Source organism: Pectinophora gossypiella, chromosome 2 (assembly GCF_024362695.1).
Source record: "Pectinophora gossypiella chromosome 2, ilPecGoss1.1, whole genome shotgun sequence".
In the NCBI taxonomy this organism is placed as follows: domain Eukaryota; kingdom Metazoa; phylum Arthropoda; class Insecta; order Lepidoptera; family Gelechiidae; genus Pectinophora; species Pectinophora gossypiella.
The window spans coordinates 11784261-11809410 of record NC_065405.1 but is presented as its reverse complement, the minus strand read 5'-3'; the positions used below and the strand labels follow the sequence as shown (position 1 = coordinate 11809410).

Sequence of the window (25150 nt, the reverse complement as noted above, 5' to 3'; positions counted from 1 at the left end):
AACAATTTAGGAATACTCAACAGTGCTGCCACCTACGTTTGGGCTTCTATATTAGTTTATCCTCATTAAGCAAAAAATAAGCGTACCATGGTACAGCAAATTTTATTAGTTGTAGAAGGGGAAGCTTGTACACTAGCTGTGTATAGACTGTTTGTTATATTAAAGTAAAAGTCGTTATTACCTTTAAGTATAGGATTAAGGTTGAATGAAGCAGGACTGCTTCCCGGCACCGGTAGAGCTTGGTGCTTGAGACAGAGCGTGATGACAGAACACACTCGTGCTAGCAGCCCGTCGAACTCTGGCTCATCCGGGCATTGGGAACAGAAGCGGTGCAAAATCTGTACGTGCTTCTTCGTGCAGAGAGCACGACGTCCCGCCTCTGGAAATTGATTTTTTAAATAGCTTTTATTCAGTGTAGGTTAATATTAATGATGAAACTATAGACAATGATAAGAAATTAGTGTTAGTGACGGCTACTTATAATGATCAATTTGTAATGGTAGACTTTGGTGAAGTCTGACTGATTAACTACTTACTGTGAGTGTAGGTAAATAATGAATACTAAATCAACAATAAATTACGTAAAAGACATTTGTGAGCTTTGACTGGCTTATCATTTCAGGTGTTTCTAAAGGGCATGTTGGTTTACGGCCAAGACTTCTAATACGTACTTATGTTGCAAAGGTGTTGGAGTGTCTGCAGTATGTGAGCACATATCTTGAGTCTCATGCGCCCCTCGTAGCGATCCCAGCGGTCGAAAACCCTGAGTAGCACGGAACAGAGTCCTGTCTTCACGATCTGCATGCAGCACACCTCTGTGTGAGTTACGCACATGTGATTCAAGTGACATACATACCGCGAATTGGACATGCAACTTATTAACAACATAAACATTTAAGAATGTAAACAAAGGACATGTCTTTCAATATGTAGGTGTACATCTCAGTGATGAATCATTTTCCGGTGACATTCATTCATCGTTCAAGTGATTTGTAACATTCGATGTCGTGAATGCCATGCGCAGTCTATTGTTTTCAAAAGTGCTCCTTATCGCTTACATTTATTAGCATTCAGTAGTTATTAATCACAATTGTAATTTTTTCACCATGTTTATAGTATCACAATTTAAAAGTGAGGTATAGGATGATAGTGCTTATGTACTCAACTGTTTTTACTGAAGTAGTCGATAGCGTCGAGGCATAGACGGAGCCTCGCAGTGGGAATGAATCCTAAGCTCACCAATACTCGTTCATAGGTTGAAATTGCACCATCACGAATCAGGATTGATGTGGTTACAGCTGAAATAATATCAGAAAATAATATGATACCCCCTAATTGCGATTCCAATGATTAATGATAGCCATGTTTATTGAATTATGTGCTCTTACCATTTTTGGCTAATTGTTTCATAATTACAAGAAGAGGAAATATAAGTTTGTTATCAGTAAAGTGTCCCTTCAATATTAAGTGCACAGTCCGTACACAACCGAGCATTCTGACTTTTATTGCGAATTTGGGATCTGAAAAGGATTAAAAACATGCGTATAGTGTAGGATAATAATTTAAGTTATAGCTAAATATACTATTATACAGTAAATTCCTTTACAAGTGCTATTATAAACAGGAAATGTGCATTTTCTATACATCTATTTCGTCTAGTATTTTTACAATGGTATTCTTAACAATCTGTATCTACAAAGTGTTAGTTAGGTAACCTCGTGAGCTAAGCGGAGCAAGGATCCACATGAGATCTTGCAGTATGAGTTCGGTGCCGGCGTGGCGCTCGCGCTTGTCGTGCATTGTGGAGAGCACCCTGCGCAGGATTGACTGCGTACCCTTCTGTGTTATGAAGTCCTGCGCACACTGCTGCCGGGCCAGGTTGTTCGCTGTAATCAACGGCACCAGTTAATCCCTACCTTTGGGCGCTAACGCGGCGAGGATCCACACGAGGTCCAGCATCATCAGCTCGCCGGCAGCGTTGGCCTCTCGCTTGCTGTGCGATGCAAGCAACAAACGGCACATCACCTGAGTCCCATTTAACAATATGAAGTCCTGCACGCTTTGTTGCCTCGCGAGGTTGTTCGCTGAAATTATTGATAGCCACGCTTTTGAATTATTGTTATTGATTCCAAGGATCATGCGATTTGTAGGGATGGACATGCATGAGCGTGGCCATAAAGCGTACTCGAGCCGCCGTCATTTGAGGCCGGCGGCGGATTAGCGGAGAAGCCAAATTCGGCAATTCGATTAGTAGGGATCGGTCGTACCACCTACAATGTCGTCGCAATATTTACAGCCATTGTTTAGATTATAATATGTATGTTAATGACATAGTGCGGTGAAATATCAATTGAATTTACAATCGCTCCAATATAACGTCACAAGGCCGTGTTTTCAAGTGGTCCAATGCCAAGCGGGTATTCGGTGAGCTCGTCTTAAATGTCAGTAGGCGGACTACTAGGAGAGGGTTTGGTAAATAGAGTTTGGAATTTCAGAGCAAGTCTATAGTAATTGTGTGCGACAAACCTGTTATGAATATTTTTTGCAATTGTCGTGTCTGTCGGTCATTATTGTTAAATGTTAACTATATGAGGACCAGAGCATGCGAAGCCGTTTTAACATTTTGTCACGCGTTAAGAGTCTGTACTACCTCAAATTGTATTAAGTTTGTGTTTGAATTTTCAGTAGCATAATCTACTTTACTGAAAAGTCTACGGTCCGTTTAAAGTCTTGTTTTCGGAATCATGATTTTTTTCATTTCCATTGAGATAGACAATTTCTAAAAACATATTGATAAGTTACCGCCTTGATAATGAGAATGTTTTGCGCTAGCTATTGATTATTATTGAATTAAATGTGGTATTTATTGAATAATCGTTGAGTTGAAGTATTACTGACTCTTAAATTGGAATATTTTTTAATTTGTCTTTAGGAAAGCAGCCAGTCGTAAGTATCAAGCGCCACGCGTAGACATACCCTTTTTAATAATAATTGGCGCTTTGTTTTCTTTGCCTGTCTTTTTTCCATCTTTCTTCTTATTTCCTGTAGTTTCGGGAGCTAACTTATCTATTTCGGAACATTTTTCAATCTATTATTAAACGTTTTCGAAAAAAATTGAAAGTTTTACAATTTTAGATTCGTATTCTATGTACGTACCTGAACATTTTTTTCCTTTTCCTTGCTTCAAACATAAAGCTTCCCTCATGATCGACGTTATGTAAGTGCATGTGGCGGAGTCCCTGGAAGTCTGAAAAAATAACAAAATAGGTACAATTTACACCACCAACCCACATTGGAGCAGAATGGTGGAATATACTCCGTAGATGGACTATTTATGATAAGTACATTTACAAAAGGACGTTTATTTTTAATGTACGTAGAATCGTGAGGACAGTGGTTCCTAAAATTTTAACAAAATCCTGTTGGTATTCATGGAACAAAATGATCGACTAAAATAATCAAACGATTCAATCGACCCTTGAAAAATTAACCTACCTACCTATTCGAACGTCTCTGCTGTACTTAATGTAAACAATAGAATGCTTTCAGGGTTCAGGGTCGATTAAATCTTTCAAATATTATAACCCTCTCAGACGAAGCCCTGAGCCGATGTTCGCGCCCAACTGAGCACCATCAGGCGTGTTGTCTTAAATTGTGTAACGGGTGAGAGCCTTTACCGCTCCCCATTTGTCTGGTCAAGTAGTGGATGTAATTTGCGCAAATCTACAATAAGTAAAAAAAGTGTAAACCTTACATCCAGAATGGAGAGTAACATCTGCATGGCTCCTGATTGCTTATTCCACAGTTTCTCCAACGTGGCTTGCCGCACATGTTTGTCTGAAACAAAATATAATTGCCATTTTAAATTATCTGGCGGCTTCCTTATTGCGACGCAATAAACAATAACAACTATAAAGCAGATTTGTAAATAATAAACATACGAATATAGCTTTTAAAGGGTTGTAAAAGTAGGTATGCATATGCAACAAACACGGTCATAAAACCAACCCGGGACCAACCGCTTAACGTGCCTTTCGAAGCACGGATCACCTTACTTTTTGGACAATCACGTTATCAGCCTGTAATGTCCCAACCAAACTAGGGATCACAAAGTGATTTTTGTGATATGTCCTCACCGGGATTCGCACCCCGGACCTCCGAATGGTGAGCTCAACGCTCAACTACTGGACCACGGAGGTGTTGGACACTACAACTTACGGATTCACGATCATGCAAGAAAAACCAAAACGGAGAGTCAGGATTGTAGGAAATAAAAATCCGTAGTTTCTGCCTACTTCTACTATAAATGTTTGAGTATAAATCGTTTAGTATGTCTAAAGGTTGCCATATTGTATGCCAATGTCTGGATGTTTCCGAGTGACGGCCCTGTAGGGCGGCCTCGCGTCACCGGAGCGGCGCGGGCGCAGGCGCGGGCGGCGATGACCGCTCTCACGCCGCTCTCTCGGCTCGTCAAACTTCCGCGACTTTGTTCAGCCGTCAAGCAGGCCCTCGGAGGCCGCCCAGTGGTCTTTCGCCGTCTAAAATTATTATCTTCGTAAATAACAAGCTCGAGAAACTGCTCCACAAACACCACGCATCGCCGGCCCGCGCAATCTTAATTGCCCATTGCTTGGCAATTACTTGAATGTCGTTATGCAAATGCAAAAAGATATTCACAGCTAAAATGCTGCTTTATGAGTACAGAGATTGCTTGAGAGAATTTAACTATAGCGATATTTAAAAACTGGTTCGGTAACAATAATACAGGGTGTTAGTGACACCATAACAAAAATATGATTCAGCGTTGATATCAAGTCGTTCCCATTACGGTGTCCCTAACGCCCATAACTATGTACCCGCATGGCTACCCGTACGTAAGTACGTACGTATAGTCCGTTCAAGAATTTTTTGCCGCCTATATTTTTTTATCTGCCGATATTTTTTATCTGTGTCAAACTGCATATTAGTGAAGTGCTGAATTGATTTTAGCTCAAGTTATTTTATTAAAATGAACTGACTCTCTTGGGTTGTTTGAATATTTTGTATGATAATATTAAAATATATATTGTATGTTTCTTTGTGGTTACACTAATTCACTTTGAAAGTAATTTTTTCTGCGCATTTCGGCTTATTAAGTACAGTACACTCACTTAAGTTAGTCACGGAACTGACTCGTTTTCCTGACCTGAATGAAATGTCTCATCACTAATCGTCAAATTGACAGCTAGCCACAGATTAACAAGAATTTATGATGTCAACTTTTTTGTGTGAGGTTTTGTTTGATTTTTGTTTTTACATGAAAAAATGTGTTTTAAATAATTATTTTACGTTAATTTCACATTGAGCTAAGAAATCATACATTTATTGAGTGCTACGGATGTTATTAGAAGAATACTTTGCGTAGTTTAGGTGAAATTCGAACATTCTTTGTAGTAACAGGTTTGTTTACCTTTTATGAAGATCATTTTTGAACGGACTATACAAGTGTACGGGGTGTAAGTGACATGGTAACGAATACTGAGGGGTATGATTCTGTACATGATTATGAATTTCTGAGTTAATATCAAGTGGAATTTTTAGCTGCTTGAAATCTTGGATTTATTTTAAGGATATTATTCGAAGTCGAAACATCAGCTAGGCAGTACCTACTAAACAACGTCTTTACTTTTTGAGGAGTCGTGACTGAGGCATTATGTTTTCTACAGCAAAAAAAAAATCATTAATTTTGCGACGGAAAATTCTTCTTGATACTCAAACTCAGAATTATGATCTGAATCATCCCCCTCAATATTCGGTACGTTGTCACTAACACCCTGTATATTATGGGATAAAGATGTATTTAACGAGCTTTCTTGTTCACAACATTAATGTTAACTATCACTTGATCTTCCTTTAAGTGTGATGACTTTTATCACGTTGCCCTTTTCTGTATTATTGAAACTTCAACTGTATTGGGGTTATTTTACATTCGACGATATTGCGGAAGCTAGTGTACTTATTGTTGTTTATGTGCAGTGGATTTAGCAGCGGCAATGATTTATGCTTCATTGTTGCGATCGTATCATAATGCTGTTAAATATAGTTGCGAATCCAGTAACAATTTGATTTTACGACCACGATATTGTGCCGATATTGTCAAATGTTTTGTCGTGTTTGACTTCTGAATGTGTAAAGTTTTAATGTATGTTTTTCTCGATGAGCTTTTTAGCTGATTGAAATCTTGGATTTATTTTAGTCCCTACTGAACAAGATCTTTACTTAAGTTCGTACCTATCATTGTTTTGGTTATAAGTGAAAATATCCCTTTGTCACCCCTAAAACTGTTTTGTTTATAAGCATTACACATCAACCAGTCTACTAGGTATAGACGCTACTATTGACAATGAGATACTGCCCGGGTCGCGAGTGCGTTGGCGCAGCGCCAGTGGGGAACGCGCTTACGTCACGACCGGCGCGCGCGGCACACAGTCTCATCTACAATTATACGCTGGGTTTCTGGAAAACATTGACGCCATGGTAACAGAACAGCAACAGTGTTCAAAATAGGTATTATTTTAGAAGTCGTGACTGAGGCATTATTGTCTTTACAACAAGAAAAGACGTGTTGTCGCCATAATACTTTTTATATATCTTACGGCTCCAAAGAGTCGAATAAATTGGAGACGTCCAGTTTTATCCCTACCAGTCCGCTTTGATTTCAGGTAAATCGGATCATTGATCCAAAACGACGCGAGGAACAGAATACATGTGGGATGGATGAAATGGCGACAGGTCTCACGGACCACGTGAAACCCGCTAATGTCGCTGACGCTGAAAGGGAGGATTTATAAGACGGTTGTAAGACCTGTTGTGTTGTATGGTTCCAAGTGTTGGATGAAATGGCGACAGGTCTCAGGGACGACATGAAACCCGCAAATGTCCTTGAAGCTGGAAGGGAGAATTTATAAGGCGGTCGAAAGACCTGTTGTGTTGTATAGTTCCAAGTGTTGGATGAAAGGGCGACAGGTCTCAGGGACGACATGAAACCCGCAAATGTCCTTGAAGCTGGAAGGGAGAATTTATAAGGCGGTCGAAAGACCTGTTGTGTTGTATAGTTCCAAGTGTTGGATAACAAAGGAGATGGAGGTGTGACCAGAATGGACAAGATTAGAAATAAAGAAGTTGAGGAGCAACAACATGATGAGGAAGGATGAAAAGCATATTACAAGAAAAGTGATGAGTATAAATGTGACGACACAAGAAAGTGTGGATGTATTGTATGAAGAAGGATACGTAAGGAAAAGTTTGGGTCCTGAGAAGACAACTGACAGAGAGTATGGATGACAGAGAGAATGGATGCTTGTTGTGCCAACCCTATTTAGAGTGGAATAAGGGCGGATAGACGATTTAATAGGCGAATATAAGTATCAGTGGATTTGGAAGAGAAAGGCCTAGGTGAATATACTGTGATGTTGGCCTGGGTATTCGGGATGCTTTGAAGAAAAGCAGGGTCAAGAGTGCTGTAAGTCTTGATGGTGGTGTTGGTGTGGTTTTATCTTAAAAAATAAAAAAAAGCATCAGAATCACCAATGATGCATGAAGTTTAATTGTTTCGTAGATCATTGTCAGATTAGTTAAGGAAACGAACTTTTACAAATCCGAGTTTACGTGCTTCTCCGCAAATTAGCAATGAAGCAGTGGTTGAAAATCCGCTCTGCCGTTCTTCCGAGTTGTATGTACCTATATGAGTTATATTTATGTCTTCAAATCAATATGTTGAAGTAAATATACTTTATTCACTTGACGACGTCTACGTTTACAAATCGTTACTGTAATAGCACTCTTACGATGCGTAATAACTAGTAACACGAATCATAACATTGGCGACAATGCCAGAGCAACTTGTAAACATGTTCCTGTCATGCGGTGCCAAATAAATAATAAAAATCATCTCTAAAATCTAGATTGGCATGACAGACGTACAACAGACTCAAAATAGTTGATGCATATTTATGAACCACATGTTGGTCATAATTATGAACAGAAGGCAGGAAGCGGATTAGTTATATCGTTGTTTTATCGTAACTCAGAATATGCCCGTGACATTGCTCAACGATAAAAACTTTTCACTTTGACTTTAGATTAATTTACTAACCTCGTTTGTAAGTCACTGTACTAACAATATATGGATTAATGTCCGAAATAAAGATATTTTATTTTATTTTTTATTTTTTTTTTATTTATTTTAGCTGTTAATATTGTATTTTATGAGGTAAAAAGGCTAAAAAAAAGGGTAAAATGGAAAATAGTTTCAAACAAAGATTAAAAACGTGTTTTGTTGGTGTAGTGGGTTGTTCATAGGCCGCTTATGTTATGTTGTATCATTACTTATAGTTTTAATTTGGAACTCTGTCCAATTAAATTGCTTTAGAGAAATATCTATATGAACATTTGCAATACCTGGCATCTTCATTACTTTACATCCTTTAATTTTTTTGTTTGTCAATTTTTTTCCAGTTTAAGGCTACAATTCCGTAATCATTTGTAGTTGTCACGCAAGTATAGATAATTTGAAAGTTCAATGTTTTTTTATAAGTACATAAAGTGAGAATTTTATTACTACTGATTGATTGTGAGCGTTTTATAACAGCAATCCGGATAATAAACCTAATAAAGACCAGATTCAAAATACCAAAGGGGACACAGAATCCACAGTTTGGCTTCAGTTCAATTACCATCGGAAGCATAATACTTCCTTAATGCGTGTTTCATTATTGATTAGCTTTGAATTGATCATTTGGAATCTGTATAATGACGATATATTTGTCAATCTATAGTTGAATTAGTTGTTTACAATTTGTTAATTAGTTTGTTTACAATTCATCACATCGCTACAGATGCACTAATATTATATATATCGCTCTCTTTTGACTATCACTATGTTTATTTTTATGTTTATGTATGTATGTGAGATATGGAATTAAAAAGGATATTTTATTTGTCTTCACTTCATTTATTTTCTCCTTTTTTACAAAAAACAAAAGCACCTTTACACTCCGCCAATAATCATAGACAACCATTTTTAAATTCATAGCATAAACAACCAAACCCCCATTTATTATTCTTCCATAGTATTCTTTTTTACTTTCTTATCAATCTTACGATTCATTCTACTCACTTTCCTACATGTATGTTGTATGATTCGATCTGTTTATTGGCACAAATATGTAAATATAGAATGTAAGTACAAAATATGCAAGAAAAAGAACATAAAATTAGATGATGCAGTAACACAAATGGGATTCTGTAGGCCTACCTATCCGGATAAAAGTCAAAATGGGTAAACGTGTAAGTATATATTTTAAGCTGATAACCTATCAGCACATACACTGACACCAGGGTTGATGGGATTGGTAATCCAACTCATAACCCACACGATAAGTAGAAGATCAGCACATAATAATAATATATGCACTCGTGAGTCTTGATCTGCAGAGAGCAAGAGAAGTATGTCAGAATCGAACCAAAATAAATGGAAATAAGTATGTATTATTAAACAGAATGAATAGTTCAGTATAATAAGCGATTATATCAATAAGATAATATTTTACAATAGTCTCAATGCGCGGTAAGAATTAGATCTGTCAAAGTATGTAAGCTAGTGTTGTGACGATCATTATCATTAGCTTAGTCATGTATCAGTCGATATTAGGTCGATTGATTCTTTTCTATCTAACAATATATACGTACTATAGTCGTACATGACAGGTTTTAATCGTAAAAGATATACATAGCGATAATGGTTGGTTTTTATCTTTCCATCAGAACAGATTTATATAAATTCACGCCTATTTTCCCACCGGGGTAAGCAGAGACTATCAAATTCCATTTGCTTCGAGCCTGACATACTTCTCTTGCTTCCTCCACATTTCTCCACTCACGCCGATTCAGTTAGATATATGGGTAAACTTTTTTAATGTAAGTGTCACAGTTAGTTGTGTAAACAGTTGCTATTTTTATATAACACGAAATATAATTTCTCAACCAGATCAGCATTTATTAGGTTCTAAATTATCTAGTTCAATTAGTCTAGACATCATTTGGCAAAAAAAATGAGTAAAAGCTGTATAAAAGTAGTAATTGGAGCTAATGGTGCATAGTGTCGGCGCTGCAGTAGCTCCGGTGTGGGGTTATTGTTTGTTGTGTTGTAGATGTTTAGCAGATAGGATTGCTTCAATGAAACCTTCGTCTTGAGGGGGATTGTTTATTGTCTTGATAATGGTTACATTTTTGTGTTGTGCGCGTACGCGATAGTTGGTCGTTACGTGCGTGACGCGGAGATAGGTAGAGAGTGAATTGAAAGAAGACCGGGACCGGGACCGGAACGTCATCGGGGTTGCCGTTTTTCAATATTATGGTGCGTTCACGTTGGCGTGAACACATAGTGATATTTTTTTTTCGTGACTTCTCGTAAATTAGTCTCAGAATGCATTAATTATTGACCGGATTTATTGGTGTTAACTATAGTCGTGGTAGTAGCCAAGCAAAATAAATTTAAAAACAAGATTAAATCAAATCATAAAACAATTTTAGAATCTTTCAGTTTGAATCAACTGAAGTGATTTCAGTAGAACTAAACAGTTCCAAGGTCTTTTTCATTTCGATCGGCTAAATTATAATTTATCTTCATATTTTTGATGTGTATATAACACATAAAAATATTTATTTGACATCACTTTTTGTATACCTGCCTCGGATGGCTTTAATGAGTACTTTTCAGGACAGGGGGGGGGGGAGGGGGAAGTTAAGGGCTCTATTTCGATACATCGCACTAATGAGGACCTTTTATATCCAGGCTTATTGTCTTTAGTTTAATTTACCGGAACTCTCAGCGCTTTCCATTAGTTCGACCAAGTCTTCTTCTTGAGGTTGTGAGGTGGAATACCAACCTCATCAACCCTGGTGTCAGGGTTATTATTGATCCGCCAAAGGCCCCTGACATGACTCATGTAACGACTACATACTTACATCAGTAAGTAGTGACTGGGACCAACGGCTTAACGTGCTTTCCGAAGCACGGATCATTTTACTTTCGGACAATCAGGTGATCACCCTGTAATGTCCTAACCAAACAAGGGATCACAAAGTGATTTTTGTGACATGTCCCCACCGAGATTCGAACCCGGGGCCTCCGGATCGTGAGCCCAACGCTCAACCACTGGACCACGGAGGCCGTTCAACCAAGTATTGATTGTCTTTCGGCGTATGTAAGTATATATCGTCACTGGAAAGGCAAAATTACGTAAGCGCCAAAAGGCCATTTCGAGAAAAAGCCGTTTAAAGTTTCATTTTTTCGTTTTTTTATCATAACTTTTTACCCAATTATCCAATTTAGATGATGTCAAAGTAAGGTTACATTGTTTTTTAATTTTCTATGTCCAGCAATACATATTATAACTGTTGGATTGCTATTTTAGGATATAGTGGCGCTTACGTAAAAATGACTTCAGTTTACAGTAAAGCAAATTTACTTAACCGCCATCTGGTTAAAATATTATTTGGAAGCAAAATTACTTACAGCTCTTACGACAATGCATACGAGAACGACAATATTTCTTTAAATATAATAATACTGTAATGTTAGCGGAGTAAAAGTTACTGTAACGACTTTTACACATCTGCTCTCATTATGTAAAAATTGCCTACAAAGTGATCGATTGATTATGTCAGTTCACCAAAAATTCTTTAAAGTAAGTTTTTGTAATATCTTACATGGGTAAAAAGACGTAAGAGACAAATAATTATTCTTAATACCTCTTTAAACTACTTATTACTTCAATTGATTTATAAAAATGGCTATTAAAATACTGAAGTGCCAGAAATAAAGTTTCATAAAATATAAATAATAGCGTACAACCCGTTATCTGTTTGTAAAAGTTTCTTTTTAACACTTTCAAAGACAGAACGTATACGGACGTTCCGATTCCAAAGTGCCATACTACCTATTATGAACCACCAATGACCCATGGTCTCTGTCCGTGAAAGGGTTAAACGGTTTTATTTAGCTAAACCCTTACGGTATATTTGTATCAAAATTAGATATTGCAATTTAAGTACCTTCCTGTTGTCAGATTGATCTGAAATTTGGTACGCACCTTTAATTCCGATGTCAATACAATATAATAAAATCAATAACATTATAAATCTAAGATAGCAGCCGGTACTTAATGGGGGATTACATATTTTTCCACAACCCCCTCAATATGGGTATCAAAGATAGGACTACACTAGTAGAATACTGTCATTATGTCAAAATTTCAAATCCAAGATGGACGATATTACAAAATGACTGAAAGAAGGATGTTGCCCTTAATTTTGTCATTGTCATCCACCGTCCATAATATGCAGGGCAGCACAGTGGATCGCTGGGTGGGGTCGCTCCGCGAAGCCTGTGAAATCCCCAGGAGGCTTCTGAGCTTCTGGAAGGAGATAGGTTGGCTTACGTAGTCAACAATTACACGCATAATGGGCCACCTTAGAGTCTAAATGCGGAAAACAGAGCCCACTAACATAACATAACATATGCAGGGCAGCACAGTCGACCATGCAGTAGTATATTTGGGCTCAAAATTGTTTGAATTAGGACAAGCATACGTGGCTCTAAGTCGAGTCAAGTCTCTGGAAGGGTCAAGTCTTTTTAATTCCTCAATAATTCCCCTTATTGTTTTTAAGAGTATTTACTACGAAGTTTAATACACTTTTCCATTCGCTCGAACCAGGTATTATTTAACATTTATTCCACTCCAAAGTAGAAGTGTTCAAAATGGCTGACTTGAAAGCGTTGGCCGCTTCTTCATCGCACTGGAACCTTTGACCGCGAAGAGTTTCTTTTTTAATTTTAGGAAATGTAAAGAAATCATTGGAGCTTAGGTCAGGACTGTATGGAGGATGGTCAAGAATTTCTACGTTTTCCTGCTTCAAATAATCGTTTGACGAGCGGTGTGTGAGCTTGCGTTGTCATGGTGCAGCATCCTGCACTCCTGCGCATCATCATGCGTCGCTTTGGGTTAGATTTTCGAAGTTCGGCGATGACTTGTGGTAAACAAATTGTGGTATACCAATCTGCATTAACCGTCCTACGATCTTCAAGTGCAATTGTCGCAACATGACCGATTTTCTCCACGAAGGTAGCCACCATCTTCTTTGAAGTGCTTCGAGAGCGAACAACTTTAGTCGGCTTTGACTCGTTTTGGAAGACCCAAACTGTGGATTGTTGTTTGGAATCAGGATAATAGCATAAATCCAAGATTCGTCACCACTGATGATGCCATACACGTGATTTGACTCTCCTCGGTTGAACCTCTGAAGAGTTTTCTTACACCATCTGACGCGGGCTACCTTATGATCGTCAGAAAATGCGGGATGCAACGGCAAACTAGTTTTCTCACACCAAGTGCCTCATTCAATATCGTTTAAATGGTTGTCCCTGAAATGCCTAATAACGCCTCTATTCTCGGTATGTCACATGACGATTTTTGAGGATTAGTTGTCTCACAGCAACGATATTATCTTCAGTGAAGGCGGATATCCACGCTCGAATTCTAAATACCAGCGTTCGATGGCTCGCAGACATGGCACTTCATCGTGGAATAGAGATTTTAACTGTTTGAAACACTGAAGTCGCAGTAGGCCTCTTCGAAAGTTATAGAAAATTTTTCTTTGTAAGATTCATTTTCGGACATGATCTGACAGATTCAAACCAACGCTGTGACTAAACAATTGCATTAATCCTAATGCTTTCAATTGTTTTGATATTCGAAATTCCAACAAATTTGAATTTAGAGTTCTCAATTCAAAATTGGCGCTAAATATGCAAACGACAGAACTTAAAAAGTATAACAAAGTCGCTTTTTCTGTCCCTATATCCCTATGTACGCTTAAATCTTTAAAATTGCGCAACGGATTTTGATGCAATTTTCTTTAGTAGATAGAGTGATTCAAGAGGAAAGTTTATAGGTATGTATAATAACATCCAATAAATAGTGTAGAAATACTGTTATTTTTGAGGATTTTAATGTGATGTCGTAAATAATTTCATTTTTCCTCAGCATTGCATCCGAGCGAAGCCGGGTCGCTAATAAATTATAAAATCAATTCTAAAATAGTTTTACTTTTAGATCTATTGTTAAAAAATAACTTCCTGGGAAACTTACTGCTAGCCCACAAACTTGCTTAATAACAGCATAAAAATGCGAAGGCAAATTTACGTACACGCCTTACTTATTCTAAATACTGTAAGTCAAAATTACTTATTCGCCATTCACTGCTTAAACATGCTAAGACATTTTTTTCTTATACGCCTTACTTATTTTAAAAGCTGTAAATAAAAATGACTTATACATAGTCTATTTTTTATTTTCAGTAGTCCAAAATTACTAATAAAATGATACTTTTCAAACTATAGAATGCCAAATTTACTTAAAGTTAATATGTAGTTATTATATAGGACCACAATATTACTTATACACCAGTCACGAAAAAAACACCAAAATCTTGTCGTTTAAGAAACTGGAATTGAAAAAAGTCAACTATTTTCAAATTTACGTAAGCGCCAAAAAAGTGCTCGTATCGCAATGCTACCCAGACAGATCGACGCAGAATGAAACGCTGATTCCGAATATATAAAAAACCCAAAATACCTATTTTGGCGCTTACGTAATTTTGCCTTTCCAGTGACGATATTTATTATTTTGATGAAAACTTTATCATCATCTCCAGCGTTATCCCATTCTTCACAGGGTCCGCCTGCCCGAAGATTTCACAGGTTTGATGTGAAGATGATAACATATTTATAAGTATTAATTATCTTCAGTTGTACATGGAATATCAGTTTCTCAACCACCATTAGTCAAATATGTCTTCAGTTAGATTTGTTATCAGTTTTGGCAACGAAATTCTTGCACAAACGCTTGTCTCGTCACAATCTATATTTACGATAGAAACACAACTTTAGTGAAGGGGTTCGAATGAATTATAATCGAAACACTGAAGTCTTTGATTTACCATTTCCACTGAATTATGTCGCAAACTTGTAAACAGAAGGACGTCCTCCGAAAGATGCCAACACGATTGGGAAATCGAACAGCTGTTCTCGCGCGAACTCGGCGTTATTTGTCGCGTCCACGTTGATAGAGTCACCCTTGCAGTGGGGACAGACGCTGTCAATAGTTGTCGCTGAGTGGATTAAGATTCACAAGCCACAACTTTTGAAGGATGTATGGTTACTTGGAGCATTTAAAGTGCGAAAAAGTAAAAGTTTGAAGCAAATTCGCGATAAGTACTTACTTTTTTCTTCGAGAAGTTAGTACTAATTCATAAAAGCATAAACATTGCATGCAGCCATCAACAATTGGATCAAGATCCAAGCGTGCTAAGGAAGCTATCACTTCACATATTCAAGTACACTTTTGTACTCCAGAAATGTCCCTTACATTCATAAGCATTGGCATCGGAAGTAGCGCACGCGCAACCAAGCATGCGAGCGGACCAATGTCAAGGCGCTCTTGATTTAAACCATCTACAAATAGATCACTCGTGTAAACTCAACTTTAATTGCCACGCTTCCATGTTGTAGAGTAGATTAATGTAATTATGGATGTGAGTGGAAAATTGATGCCTGAACGAAGACAAGGTATACCGGCGGCTTGAAGGGGAAATAGGTTAAATTGCATTTGCTTTACTTGATGAGCTTGTTGAATAGAGCTCGTAAGGAGGTCGAAGCCTTCAGGTAAAAAAATCCCTGTAGTACAATTAAAAGTAGTCATCATAGTCACTATACCGTAGCCTGTAGTAGTACATCAGATCATTGCCTTCCTTCTGCAAGTTATGGAGGGCCTGTTCACACTAGCGATTTGTCCGACGTTCACATTAGCGACATGCACGCCGCGATCTCGCCTCGCCGTGAAATTGCTGAAAAATCGCCGGACAAATTGCTAGTGTACTAGGATAAACAAAATAAGAGAACCTTTTTGAGCTTGGTGATTTTGAACTGTCAGTAAAGTAGCGGGTGAAGACCTCAACGGTTCCAGAGGCCGAGATGGGAGCCATCGGTACGGCAATGGAGGATGGAAGAGGCGTGTAATGACACGGATTGTATTCTGGAACCTGACAGAGGGCACCAGTCCGTCAGTACTATTCAGAGGCGGAAGATAGGAGTCCTAGTAAGGCTTTGAAATAGACTACTCTGGGCGCCATCACACTCGCCGCAGAGTACTGCGGGGTGGACGGCAAGAGGGAAACCACTGCCCTATTTTTCCCATAAAAATTAGCATGGAATGCTACACCGACAAGAGCTTGGCTCTTAAATTAGTGATGTGAGAAAAGCAGCAAAACTTTGAAGTATGAGCAGCAGAGTTGGTTTCGTTTGAACTCTACTGACCCTCTTCATAATGCTTGCTATTGGTTGAATTCCGAACATTCGATTAGGTATATGTTTTAAAGATGATGAAGCGGAATGTAGAACGAGAGTTAGTGTCTTGGATGTCTTGGATGTAAGTACTTGCCTCTAATTGCCGTCTAGTGGTCTAGTGTCTACCATTGGGCTCACGATTTTAAGATCCGGGTTCGATTCCCGATGGGGACACTGTCGAAAATCATCAGACCTGAGTCACCTGGTTGTCTGATAAAGACCCATAACCACCCCCTCCCCCCAGGTTGATTGTGGGGAGGCTTATGCCCAGCAGTAGGACATATGTAGACTGTTTATGTATAAGTAGGCACTTATACAATGGAGTAGGGAAAGTGTAGCCTTGTAGACTGAAGACTTCCGCCGAACTGGTAATCGATTTCAGAGTTGAATAGTGCTCGAAGCTGAATTGCCTCATGATTCCTATTCTTTGATTTCGAATGTTTATGTTCAGAAGACATGCTTTTCATTTCAAACGCACCGCACTGTTTTAGAAATATAGCCTAATTGTCTTGCTGTTAGATTAGAATTAAAATGAGATTAGGTTAGAATTAGAATTTTAAACAATATATCAATGAGTCTGTTTATCTAGTATACATAAATCTGTTTACTTTAATTTGCGGAGTGAATAGGCTACATGGGCAATATACAATTGTCATGCACCTGCTCCTGTATTGCTTTTATAAGCAATATGCTCGAGTAAAATGATAATTTGGCTACCGACATATCTGAGTGTATTTTCCGTCCAATTCTACAGTAGTTCGACCTTTTTACGACTTTGCCGTCTAGCCGGCGAGACATTCCATTTTACACAGGAGATTAAATGCATTAAACAACGCATCTTACAAAAACATTTCACTAAAATAGCCCCGAATAATAGTCTTTCAGACATTATTTTTAAGTTTTACGCAAAATCACTTCCCTGTAGTCGCTTCATGCGAATAAAATTATATTTTAATTGAAAAAACGAGTGGGTTTGTCACACTCGGTATTGCTCTGGCAACTCTACTAAGAAGTTGGATGTTTTTTTTTTACTAACTCATTAGTGGAAAAAAAATGTACGAATGTGTAAGACACAAAGACAAAGTAGATATGTAAATTGTATAATGTGAAAAGTATTTTTGTATCTTCATGATACTTGAAGTATCAACCATACTTCTGTTAACGCCAACGGTTACGATTGTGATTCTTAATGGGTGGGCAGAGCCACAGATAATCTAAAACAACTTGCTACCATTGTTGATACAAAGTCCTAAAATAGATTAGGATGAACCTCATGGTGAAAAGGGATCAGCATTAGCATCTAAATCTAACATATAAATGAAGAGTAGTTTTGAAAACTAATGATAGTCAATCAATTATAAGTGTTGTCCGTGCTACAGCTATGTCTTTCAATAAAGTTAAAATTAACTTGATACTTTAGGAAATAGGGGTACAAAATCACCCTGGTACTGACAGTACCAAACTGTCCAAATAATAATAAGTAGTTCCCGATACCTTGGAATAAATTAATGGTAACACTTCGCGCGATCCGCGGCGCTTGGCCGAGGCCCAATGCACCAACTGCGATTATATTGGCGTTTAACACGCGATATCGCTGCAGTAAATGATACCCTGGATCTAGATAGACACATACCCAAATTCCACGAGAATAGGACACATAATCAACAAGCAAAGATGGCGGCAGAGATCGTGTAAAAGGGACAATTAGTGAAGCGAAAGCTAATTTTGTTGAAAAACGGAAGACGTAAGATGAAAGCAGGAGACGTGTGTTGAAAAAGTGTATTTTTAAGTAACTGTGATGAATGAGAACCCTTTTAATAGATCGTTATGGTCTCACACAAAAACAAAATGTCGAAATAAGAACATGTGTGCCTTTTTGCAGACATATTTTTGTCGCATGTAAATTTTAGTCTATTTTGGTGCAACGAAATAACATTTACGGCAGCTTACCCATTTCCGTGTAATAAGGGGCACGAAAGTGAAAATAAGTCATGTATTAAAGGGTTTTATTCAATCAACTCAAGTCACGCGACGCTATACATTTTGTTTGGCGTGCTACGTCACGACGCGACGTCCGGCGCGTATTTTCGCACCCTACACAGCACTCCCCATTTAATCGTCAATCAACTGTTTAACATCAGTTAGCACGCAATGTGCAATGAGTCCTTTAACAATGTGCATGCAGGTAATAGCAGCTTGAGGGGTTATATAGACAGACATGAAGACAATAAACTTGTGAGGTTCACTTTTAGGAAAGTCTTTGAATTGAACTCTTGTTTTCTTTGTGCTGTCTTTTAGAGTTGATAATATATCTTGCTTATGTATGTTGACTTAGTCTCTGAAATTTTAAAATCATATTGTTTTAATTTGAGAGTCCAAATTTTGAGTTTCTTTATGAGAGAAACAATATGACCGTGCTGCAATATTTCAGGCATCTTCTATCAACTTTATGTGTATTTTTGGTTAAACTTTTTTTCGTGAAGAAGGGGAACTAAAAATGCGATTCAACACAAAATTAGCTAGTGCGGTACCAGTTACAATACTTTTATAGTCATCAATAATAATCATGCAGAAATTAAGGGCGGGGCACAATTGGTAGGAAAGTACAATACCCAACACAGTCACGGACATAAATCAGAGCCCCGCTACAGTAAATAAAGCGACTAGATTGTGTATCGTATAATTTACGGTGGTTTGGTGTATTTCAGCTATTTTGACTCCTACTTTCTGTGTATAAACATTTTATGTTGCATAATACTGAAATAAAAAAGTTAAAAACACTAAAAACCTAAAACTGTACTGTCCTTTAGCTTGAGACGAAGGTTTAGTGTTTTTTCTGTTTACTCTAGGTGTAAGAATTTTGATTGAATTTCGATTACGAGGCTAGATAAAAAAAATATATCATAATGCATAACATCGTATAAATATTTGTTCAATTATGTACTTAACAAAGAATATCCCACCTTTCGTGTATAAAATAAAAATTGTCTAAAAAATTGTTAACAATAAAAAATGTGTCAAGCTCTCAGTTTGACAAGCTTACGTTAGGAGTAAAGTCTTAAAATTACGCAAGAAACATAAGTAATGTTATAAAAATAGAATATGCACATTAAATAAAAATAACTTTGCCGAAAATTAGGGTATAAACGATGGAACATAATTTAAAAATAAAGAAGTTTGTCAGTAAATATCAATAAAGAAGTTCCGGAAATGATTGTACGGTTGAAAAAAAACTTTTTGAGTGTTCCTCAATGCCTGCCAGATTACGACCGACACGCAACAACTTACCGCAAGTTGTAAGGAGTAACTTTGTTATCAGCTTTATGAGGAAACCGTATATTATTCAGCACTATTGCCAGTGCCAAATTTTGCGCTATTTGATAAACATTACGCATTTTCTGGGTAAATAAAGCGTTTAATATTAGGGTAGTTCTAATGGATTCAAGTCTTTTGGATTTAATTTTGATTATTTGTATAAGTTATTATATAAGTTTAGGTTGTTTACAATACCTAATATCGTTGATATAAGTAACTTCAGGTTTACAATTGCCCCGATTCCTGCAGACAACGCTTAATTTTATTTTGTGTGTATTGAAATTAGCACCAATAAGTACTATTTTTGGTTTTCGACAATGACAATGAATAATTAAAGCACATAATAACGGGTTCTAAAATAATGTATAATGACAATGAATGCTGTAAAACATCTTATATATTTTATATTTGTTACCGTACTGTACGGAAAAGCGAATACAGAAAGGAATTAATTACGGTTGAAGCTTAGTAGAGTAAGTGAAAGTGGGTAGCTTATACCTTATAAAAATCACTAAAGGGTGAATCTCAAAATTTCAAGTTTGGTGGCGAAATTTCATATTATTTTTACGTGAAAAATTGGGTTCCGACATGAAAAAGATCCAAAAGGATCCTCGGTTCCGACATGAAAAAGGAATTTTTCAATTCCCAATTTTCCCAATTTCCCCAACTTTTCACAGTCGCAAAAAAATATATGACAGTCGCCACCAAACTTGACACATTTTGATATTCACCCTAAAACGAAAGGCATCTAAATCTTCTTCCTTTCCCGTATGAATTGTCAAGGTTACTACTGAGTCGCCAAACACTTGTAAAACGACTACATACTTATTTTTTTAGCATCTAAATGAAGAGGCAATTAAAAGACATTGCAACGGCAAACTAAAACAAAGCGATGATGATGAATGAAGTCACTTATGAAAGCAAACGACCCACATCTTTCCGTCCTACTCGGCTTGAAACATTTGGCACAAACTTCGCTCTAGTATTACGCAAAACCAAACATTTTGGTTAGCTGTCCGCAGAGAACGTAATAAATAAGTACTTATACTTTTTTCATATTAAATAATTTATTGTCTTTCAGGGTAACTAGAGTTTCATGGGTACTAAGAAGAATAACTGCTTTTTGATGTTGTAGCAGGAAGGTGTTTGCTTTAACCACAGTTCTATTGGAAGAAGTATTTGTATTGTTTTCTTCATATGTATGTTTAAGTGTCTTGCGTTTGTGTAAACATTTTTTATTTATTTACTTATTATAAAAAAATTGGAAAGTATATAAATAAATAAGTTAAAATTTAACACGTTCCGGGACAAAACGTCAAGAGCCGAGAGAGTAAAATCAGTTCAAACGGACACGTGAGCTTTCTCGTATTTTTTTAACGATTTCTTTACAATCGCGCCAATATATCACAATAAGACATAAATACGTAATTCTATAGCATAACATTTTACATTATGATTGTCCTGAACTGAGTGGCATATAGTCAAGCACAAACCCTCTCGTCGTCGTCAGACTTAGTGACGTAACAAACACGATTTGTATGGTCGTCTTGGCGCTCTGTCTCGCTCGAACGTGTTAAGTCGAAGGCAAGTGAATTTATTAATGTTAATGCTACGGGATAATAATTCATAGGACTTTGTCCGAAAAAAACGACTTTTATTTTTTTATTTTTTACTAGCTTTTGCCCGCGACTTCGTCCGCGTGGCGTGTTATATAAGAGAGAGATCTTTGTGTGCGTGGGAGTGCATATCAAATTTCAAGCATCTAACTTATGCAGTTTAGATTTTTTCATACATTTTTTTTCCCAATAACTCCCATTTTTCAAAATACAGCCAAAAATAAACTTTATATTTACTAAGGTATGCATGCATGCTAGACTGAATCAATTGATTGAATTGATTTTTTTTTAATTGATTGTTCATTGAGTTTTAATTTTAATACACACTTCCTCTCTTCCCTTCAACGTTGCTGTGCCCTACAGGGTCCATGTTTTAGTTCCTATGCCTATGTAACACCCCATTGTACTACATGGAATTCAATAAATAATTTAATTGAAAACATCTATCTTACGCGGTTTCGATTTTTTCATACAAATGTTTTTTTCCCGCTAACTCCCGTTTCCGTGGGAATTTTGCAATATCCTGTTGCAATTAAGCTTTAAGTTAACTAAGGTACCTGCATGCCAAATTTCAAGCGTCTAACTTAAGCGGTTTAGATTTTTCATACAAAAGGATTTTCCCGCTAATTTCCTTTCCCGTGGGAATTCCGGGAATTCCTTTCTTAGTGCACCTCTACGGTACCTAAGCTATGTCCCTTCCAAATTTCAAATGCCTACGTTTAGCCGTTCAGGCTATGCGTTGATATGTCAGTTACTGAGTCAGTCAGTTTCTCCTTTTATTTAGATTTGAATTTTCATACAAATGTTTTTTCCCGCTAACTACCGTTCCCGTGGGAATTTTGTAATATCCTGTTGCAACTAAGCTTTAAGTTTACTAAAGTACCTGCATGCCAAATTTCAAACGTCTAACTTGAGTGGTTTAGGTTTTTCATACAAAAGGATTTTCCCGCTAATTCCCGTTCCCGTGGAAATTTCGAGAATTCCTTTCTTAGTACATCTCTACGGCATCTAAGGTACCTGCGTGCCAAATTTCAAACATCTAACTTTAATGGTTTAGATTTTTCATACAAAAGGATTTTCCCGTTAATTCCCATCTCCGTGGGAATTTCGGGAATTCCTTTCTTAGTGCACCTCCACGGTACCTAAGATACCTGCATGACAAATTTCAAACGTCTAACTTGAGTGGTTTAGATTTTTCATACAAAAGGATTTTCCCGCTAATTCCCGTTCTCGTAGGAATTTCGGGAATTCCTTTCTTAGTGCACTTCTATGGTACCTAAGGTATCTGCATGCCAAATTTCAAAAGTCTAACTTGAGTGGTTTGGATTTTTCATACAAAAGGTATTTCCCGCTAATTCCCGTTCCAGTGGGAATTTCGGGAATTCCTTTCTTAGTACATCTCTACGGTATCTAAGGTACCTGCGTGCCAAATTTCAAACATCTAACTTTAATGGTTTAGATTTTTCATACAAAAGGATTTTCCCGTTAATTCCCATCTCCGTGGGAATTTCGGGAATTCCTTTCTTAGTGCACCTCCACGGTACCTAAGATACCTGCATGACCAATTTCAAACGTCTAACTTGAGTGGTTTAGATTTTTCATACAAAAGGATTTTCCCGCTAATTCCCGTTCTCGTAGGAATTTTGGGAATTCCTTTCTTAGTGCACTTCTACGGTACCTAAGGTATCTGCATGCCAAATTTCAAAAGTCTAACTTGAGTGGTTTGGATTTTTCATACAAAAGGATTTTCCCGCTAATTCCCGTTCCCGTGGGAATTTCGGGAATTCCTTTCTTAGTATACCTCTAAGGTATCTATGGTACTTGCATGCCAAATTTCAAACGTCTAACTTGAGTGGTTTGGATTTTTCATACAAAAGGATTTTTCCGCTAATTCCAGTTCCCGTGGGAATTTCGGGAATTCCTTTCTTAGTGCACCTCTACGGTATCGAAGGTACCTGCATGACAAATTTCAAACATCTAACTTGAATGGTTTAGATTTTTCATACAAAAGGATTTTCCCGCTAATTCCCGTTCTCGTAAGAATTTCGGGAATTCCTTTCTTAATGCACCTCTACGTTACCTAAGGTACCTGCATAACAAATTTCAAACGTCTAACTTGAGTGGTTTAGATTTTTCATACAAAAGGATTTCCCTTCACTACTCTGCTCCTATTGATTGTAGCGTGATGAAAAGTATACTATAACCTGTCCAGGAGTGTGAAGAATAATTGTACCAAGTTTCATTAAAATCCGTCCAGTAGTTTTTGTTTCTATAAGGAACATACAGACAGACAGACAGACAGACAGACAGACAGACAGACAGACAGACAGACAAAAATTTTACTGATTGCATTTTTGGCATCAGTATCGATCACTTATCACCCCCTGATAGTTATTTTGAAAAAATATTTAATGTACAGAATTGACCTCTCTACAGATTTATTATAAGTATAGATAGGACTTTCTAAAAAACTTTTTTCTTTCTTTTAATTTTCTTTTTTTTAAAGAGTTTGCAAATTGTCTTCTGGTGATTAGTGGTTTTGACCATTACGGTTTACCAGCGTGACTTTATATCTATGTTGTATATATCTATGTACTTATAGTAATATTATCTAGCATGATAGGAACGATGAATTATTAGACGTGCAGACGTCGCCAGCCCTCATAGAACATAAGTCAATTATCATTATGTTGTCCAGGGCATTAGCAAGAGTTACTGTCAAAGCTGTTTGGACTGAAGCCAGTACTTCTGCTGATATTGGTGTTCTCACAACATCAATTAGCTCGCGTCCATTCGGAAGTGAATGACACGAACTACAAGCTGAGAGGTTTTTGTTTATTGTGTTATTTACTGTTATCACTTACTTGTTTTATTAAAAGCGTTGGAGATGTTTTTTATCGTCAATTTTTTAGTGTTATTTCCTGTCGGTCAGTGACCTTTATTCCAACTTCAGTCGTTGAAAGATTTTCTTCTTCATCAGTATGAGAAATATTAGTAATAATTACAATCGTCTTGATACCATTCATGGTAGTTCAAAAAGCATTTACACGAAGGGTTGGGCTAGGTTAGGTGGGCGGCTCGCATTGCTGTAAAACTGGGATGGCGTAGGGGTCTCTACCCCGGGATGCGCTTTAATAAAAGCAAGTGCGAGGGGACGCACCGGTGCGTTCGACAGAGATCCCGGAGCTCCCTGACATGCACAGCAGAGTGCCATCGGAGGGGTTTTAGTCGGTAAGAGTCTGACATAACCTCGTTGCTACCCCGGGCGACGAGGTATCCATGAGGATTCCCCCTTCGTTATAAAAAAAAAAGGTTAGGTCAAATGGAATGTCAGTTTTACTATTGTTACGTTTAAAATCGTAAGACTGAATGTCCTTTTAAAATCCAATTTTTTTTAACTATTGTGTCCGGAAATGTAGGCATTAAGTGACAGCCTATATGACATAGACAGCCTTACGTCCCACCGCTAGGCACAGGCCTCCTCTCAATCAACCGGAAGGGGTATGGAGCATACTCCAGCTGCTCCACTGCGAGTTGGCGGAGGATATACACAAATAGTTATCTTCTTTATTCATAATGCGAATAGCTAAAGGTAAGGTATGAAACGCTTTATCAGTTAACGACACTCACAATTGTGATTGTTCAAGTTTAAAGTGAATATTTTGATGACTTGTTTTGTCTGATACTTTGATTGATAGGGATAAGACGTGATTTTATATGAACAAGTGGCGAAACTTTTTATACTGGGTGTTAGTAACATCGTAACGAATAC

The 25150-nt window shown here is 37.4% G+C and overlaps 1 protein-coding gene across 2 annotated transcripts in view; it reads right to left on the bottom strand.

Moving 5' to 3' along the window:
* LOC126373269 (cytosolic carboxypeptidase 1-like) overlaps positions 1–25150 on the bottom strand; it is an 86468-nt gene that overhangs the window by 56347 nt on the left and 4971 nt on the right. For both annotated transcript variants that reach the window (XM_050019335.1, XM_050019344.1), the window contains exons 3-10: positions 3755–3837; positions 3157–3247; positions 2977–3066; positions 1917–2084; positions 1389–1520; positions 1167–1298; positions 672–815; positions 182–379 (exon numbers count right to left, since the gene is read on the bottom strand). In XM_050019335.1, the coding sequence (XP_049875292.1) occupies positions 182–379; positions 672–815; positions 1167–1298; positions 1389–1520; positions 1917–2084; positions 2977–3066; positions 3157–3247; positions 3755–3837 (1038 nt within the window). The remainder of the gene's footprint in view (positions 1–181; positions 380–671; positions 816–1166; positions 1299–1388; positions 1521–1916; positions 2085–2976; positions 3067–3156; positions 3248–3754; positions 3838–25150) is intronic.